The sequence below is a fragment of the Pipistrellus kuhlii genome, unplaced genomic scaffold, assembly GCF_014108245.1.
Source record: "Pipistrellus kuhlii isolate mPipKuh1 unplaced genomic scaffold, mPipKuh1.p scaffold_m20_p_4, whole genome shotgun sequence".
Lineage (NCBI taxonomy): Eukaryota > Metazoa > Chordata > Mammalia > Chiroptera > Vespertilionidae > Pipistrellus > Pipistrellus kuhlii.
In genome coordinates this window covers 67,969,184-67,975,183 of record NW_023425540.1, presented here as the reverse complement: position 1 = coordinate 67,975,183, position 6,000 = coordinate 67,969,184, and the positions used below count along the sequence as shown (strand labels likewise).

Here is a 6,000-nt window from a genome sequence, read left to right as displayed (position 1 = left end):
GAATCATTTATCAGCTGCCTCCTTCACACCCCCTACTGGGGATCGAGCCAGTACCCTGATGGGGAATTGAACCGGTGACCTCTTTGTTCATGGGCCGACGCTCAATCACTGAGCTACCCTGGATGGGCAAGTCTTTCATCTATTTTTGAGTTGATTTTCTGTGTTTAGTATAAGGTAAAGGTACACTTTTATTCTTTTGTATGTGGCTGCCCATTTCCCCCATGCCATTCATTGAAGAGACAGTCCTTTCTCCATTGTATATTCTTGGCTCTTTTGTCATAAGTTAATTTACCATGTATAGAATAGTCTATTTCTTGGCTCTCTCTTCCCATTGATTTGTGTTTGTTTTTATGCCAGTACCATACTGTTTTGATTAGTATGGCTTTATAATATAGTTTGAAATCAGAGAGATGGTGCCCCCATCTTTGTCCCTTCTTAAGATTGCTTTGTTTGGCTGTTTGGGGTCTTTTGTCTTTCCACTGAGATTTTAGAATTGTTTGGTCTGTTTCTGTGAAAAATGGCATTGGAATTTTGATTGTGGTTGCACTGAATCTAAAAATTGCTTTGGATAAGGCTTCATATTTGGAAAAAACACAGATGTGCTGGAAATTCAATGATCAAAGACACTTTATTTAATATCTGATTTTTAAATTTTAGTCAAGAACTGGCAATATTAGCAGCAGGGATGACTTAAAAAAAAAGAATACCACTATTATATTACTGGGCTTATTTGTGAGCAGATCTGGTTACTAATGATGGCATAACTCTTAATGATATGTAGGACTTTGACTTCTTAAAAAATGCTTGAGAGCAAAGTCATCTGGATTATCTGTAACATGTTAGTGTCCAGGACCTTTTGATCACTAGAAACAAACAGATGAACAAGAAAAGCATGTCTTGAATTTCACTATTAGGATACATAAATCAAAACAGCATGAGATAATTCATATTTAAGCTGGAAATCTTTTTATCTGAGTCCATGAATTTGTGAATTAGAATAAGTTGTGGACAGCGAAAAGGCATCTTTAAAAAACGTGTCTGGAATAGTTTCAAAGAATTGCATAAATCCACACCTGGGAAACGCCTTACAGTGTTGTAGAGTATATGTAGGAAGGTATCTTAAATAGTAACAAAACTTGAGATGTCAATAATAGCTTTTCCTGTTTATGTAAGATTGGTAATTTCTATTCGCCAAAATCCTATATAATAAAAGGGTAATATGCAAATTGACCCTAATGGCAGGATGATCGAGAACAACTAGTTGTTATGACACACACTGCCCACCAGGGGGAAGACATTCAATGAAGGAGAAGCTCCCCCCAGCCACAAGCTGGGCTGACAGGTGCCAGTGCAGTGTCGGAGGCCTCTCCATCTCCTTGGCAGCACTAAGGATGTCCGGCTACAGCTAAGCCGTCAGTTGGACATCCCCTGAGGGGTCCTGCACTATGAAAGGGTGCAGGCCAGGCTGAGGGACCCCTTCTCCTGTCCCCAAGTGCACGAATTTTTGTACACTGGGTCTCAAGTATATATTCATAGATTAAAATATCAGAATGTATTGGAATAGCATTACAACCAATAATCTCTTTTTAAGGCCTATTTTCTGATTCTGTAAAGATGAATATTCAAGCTTTAAAGGGCAAGGTATATGGTGGACATTTGCTATTATTTTAGTCCCTCAGCATCTGAAACCCTTCCTAAATTAAGATTCTCGACCTTAGTAGCTAGGTGGTAGAGGCTGGAAATCCCAGATGCTTGCTTTCCCAATGACCTGGGAGTCATATTTAGATGCACTTCCACCAGATTTTTTCTTTCTTAATACTCACCCAAGGATATGTTTTTATTGCTTTTAGAGAGAGGAAGGGGTGAGGAGAGAAAGAGAAACATCAATGTGAGAAACATTGATTGGTTACATCCCATTCGCGCCCTGACTGAGTATCAAACCCCCAACCTTAGTATGTGCCCTAACTGGGAATGGAACCTACAACCTTTTGGTGTATGGCATGCTGCTCCAACCAACTGAGCCACCTGGCCAGGGCCATGTGCACCAGATTTTGACTTAGGAGCTAGCTATAAGAAAATAAAAAAAGCATTAAGTGCACAATGCAGTATACAGATGGTGTGTATTCCTTTATACCTGAAACCTATATAATTTTATGAACCAATGTCACCCCAACACATCCATTAAAAGAGAAAATAAAACAAACAGCAACATATCCTTTTTCTTTCCCTCATATTATTACAACCCAAATGTTGTAATAAGTGAAGCGTTTTCTTTCTCTTTGGAAGAGTCAACTATATGATTCTTGGGGGAGGGGGGAGAACACAAAAAGTGGCTCCCTTCGGAGAGTGTGGCTCAGTGGTTGAGCGTCGACCTATGAACCAAGAGATCATGATTCAATTCCTGGTCAGAGCACATGCCCAGGTTTTGGACTTGATTCCCAGTGGGACGTATGCAGGAGGCAGCTAATCAATGTTTCTCTCTTACATTGATGTTTCTCTTTTCCCTTCCTTCCACTCTCTAAAAGAAAAAAAAAAAAATCAATAAGAAAACATCCTCTGGTGAGGATAAAAGGAATTTAAAAAGCATTGACATAGAACTTTTATAAAACTGGAATGCTGGATAGGAAAATATTAAACAAATAATGAATATGGTAATCTGTTATGAGATTATACTACGTGCATGACACAGCAATATACTTTAGAGACATTATTATATTTACTCCTCACAGTGACTTTTTATTGGTCCTTTCAATAAAATAGCAGGGGAGGGATGGGGTTGAGGATGGGAGTGGGGGAATGGCCAAATATCTTGTTTAAGGCCACACAATTCATAAAATGTGGACCTAGGAATCAGGCATTGGTTTCCTGATTTCAATGTTCTTTTTCTTTCCCTCATATTATTACAACCCAAATTTAACTAATTTTGAACTCTGAAATGAATACTCAGGAGAAAAGAAGTATGGGTGAGTTGGAAGTAGTAGGGAGGAAGTAAGAAACAGTTAAAACTATGTCTTTGTTAAAAGAATTAAGAAATTGACAAAGCACAGTGCTAGCAAGATGTTTTCACCAATGAGTATTTATTAAAAGCCAGGGTGCACCAGGCACAATTCTTGTCCAGTAGGCTGACAGACACAAATGATGTAACCAATTCACTTATTAGCTTATCTGATTAAATAAAATACATTTCATAGAAATGATTATAAAATGCATTGCAGACAGAAACGGAATACCTTTCATATTACAGATCTTTACGGTACCTAAATAATTAATAATAAAAACCAGGCAACCCTATGGTAAATAGAAGTTATCAAACCACCGGTTATTTCTTTACCTTAGTCAGCAAAAGCACAAAAGCATGCTGTCGTTATGCCGAAACGGGTTTCAACATTCAACACAGACATCTTTTTTTCCAAAGTAACATCGTCCACCTATCATCTTAAAATTTCCAAGTTTTTCATCGTGTATCAAATTACATTATATTTTTTGGTTTAAAGATTAGTTTTGGTTTCGAGTAAGTTTACTTAGTACTCTAGTCCCAGGTCTCACAGATTCTTGGGGCGGGTGAGAACTAGTTCAATTACATATTATTAGAGGGACAAAACGAAATGTAAACGGGATGGTTTATTTGCTTTGCCCAATATTTTTTTGCCAGTATTCAATTGAGAAGTTAAGATACACAGATGGTTTAAACCAGAACATAACAGTAGAAGGGGGGGGGGGGAGAAGACAAGATGCTGGGGTCATTTCTTCGAAGCAAGCCTGTCCATCGGAGCTCCGTATTGCCTTCCGGAGAGTTATGGCTAAGTCCTCAGAGGGCCCCCTCAGGCTGTTGGCACATGATCTATCCCTTAGCTGGAAGGCTGCGGTGCGGAGGGCGGGAGGGACTGACAAGGCACGTTGTGGAGTGTTTGCTGACACTGCGGCCACGAACCACAGCCGTGTAAGAGTGTCCACCAGGCCCTCCCGGGATGGGGCTGGCTCCCTCAGGCAGCAACACGGGACACTTCTGCCGAGAGTCAAGGTCAACTTTCATTGCACAGGAGCCAGGATTACCCTCCCTCCCCCCGCTGAGCTGGAGACCTCCCAGGGCGCACGGGGCTGGGTGCGGGGTGCCTCTCCGCCGCTCGCTCCTCCGGCCAGCAGGGAGCGCTCGCCGGGCGCCTCCCGGAGCACCTTCTTCAAAGGGAAGCGCGAGGTATCACGTTGGCCCACGCAGTCTGGTCTGTCAGTCGCCATTCTCAAGCAATTTCTGTAAGTTGTTCTGTATCTTGAAATAATAACAGAGAAGCTCCTGTTATTAAATAGAACGGAGTCTCCAGCAGGACACGATCTCACTCCTCTAGGGGAAATGGTGAACAACACAGACTGATGAACAAGAACAGACCCAGAGATAAGGAGTCATGGGTCAGGCTGTTGGACCTCAGAGGGAGGGTGGGGATAAAAGGGAGAGCTCAACCAAGGACTTGTGTGCACACACATGAGCCTAACCAGTGGTCAAGGGCAATGGGGGTGGGGGGTGGGTGGGGTCTGACTCCAGAATCTATGCTCTTCCTTCTGTACTGATCCACCACAAATGCCAATTCCAGTCCTAAGGAAATAAGTATTTCCTTTTTTACCCACAAAAGGCATTGCCTTCGTCCTCCACATTCCTACTTCATGTCTTCCCTACCTATCCCACAGGTCCAAAGATAAAAAAGCAGGAGTGGGAAGACAGAAAAAAAAATGATTAGATGCCACATATGAGTGAGGTCATGTGATACTTGTCTTTCTCTGGCAGGCTTATTTCAATTAGCATAATACTCTGGAATCTTAAGAACAAAGTACACTGATGAACAAAACAGATCGAGACACTGAAACAAGCAAGAGACTACCGTATTTCGGGAGGGTGGGGAGGGGAGGGAGAGACTAGCCAATGAATTTATATGCATTTGAGCATAGCTTGGCCTCTTAGCTGAGGGGCGGGGCTCTGTCTGAGCTCCTGTTTTTCTCTCCCTCCTTATAGAATGTGGTGTCCTCGCCAGGCAGGCAGGAGAATGGGAAGAAGCACAGGTGAAGGCAGCAGAATTCTGTGTGCTTCTGGTCCAAAGAATACTGGCATTTGCCAGAGGTAGCAAAAATATAACATCAAAACCAGCTCACTCGGTCAGCAGAGAAGCCCAAGCACTGGTCAACATGTCATTACAGAGAAAACTAAAAATTACCTCAGGTCTCAACAACTACCATTGTAGAAAGGAAAGTAATTCTGGTTGCTAGCCCATACCTTCTCTAGGCTGCTTTAGATTTAAAAGAGGAAGAAAGGTTTCCAGTCAGCCCGTGGATACAGTGAAGCGACAGGAAGGATCTGGCATGCCTTGGTTTAAGGACGGGAGTCTGGGAACACCTTTGCTCTCCATACTTCAGTGCAGGGGTCCTCAAACTTTTTAAAGTGGAGGCCAGATCACGGTCCCTCAGAGAGCTGGAGGGCCGGACTATATGAACTACTAATTCCTACTGTAACACCTCGGCTGCGCTCACTGCCCAAAAAACCTGGCGGGCCGGATCAGACTCCTCTGCGGGCCGCAGTTTGAAGACGCCTGCTTCAGTGGCTCAATGTCAGATCACGTTTGGTAAAGCAAAACAAACAGTTTGACTCCTTTGTAGTTCATGTTTCTCCCCAAGTAAGGGTACCTGCACGATCCTGGAAAGCGCCTGGGCATGGGTGGGATTGAACTGAACACTGAACTCCTCGAACCCTTTCCTTAAGGGCTAGGGCGAAAACAGATTTTCAGAGGGGAAGGGATGAACACGTTGACGGGAGTAAGAAATGTTAACCAGGCTTCACTAGGATATCTCTGGCATGCCTCCCCTTTTCTCCCGTTCCCTCTCCTCCTGAGTTCTAAGAATGCCACGGGCAGGAGGGCAGGCCTGCCCCATAGCTGTCCTACAGGAAGGTGCCTTCCGTGGTGCAGGTACATCCGTGGTTGGGCTAAGGCTGGGCTCTGGGGTGCAGGAGGGCAGGGG

General features: G+C 43.3%; 1 protein-coding gene across 5 annotated transcripts in view; it reads right to left on the bottom strand.

The window, feature by feature from the left end:
* Window positions 1–3,058: 3,058 nt before the first annotated feature.
* Window positions 3,059–6,000, bottom strand: part of GRAMD2B (GRAM domain containing 2B) — a 96,741-nt gene continuing 93,799 nt past the window's right edge. For 2 of the 5 annotated variants that reach the window (XM_036409405.2, XM_036409401.2), the window contains exon 13: window positions 3,059–4,267. In XM_036409405.2, coding sequence (XP_036265298.1) covers window positions 4,030–4,267 — 238 coding nt within the window. In that variant the 3' untranslated portion in view covers window positions 3,059–4,029. The remainder of the gene's footprint in view (window positions 4,268–6,000) is intronic. The other 3 variants (XM_036409402.2, XM_036409404.2, XM_036409403.2) reach the window with 2 other exon arrangements.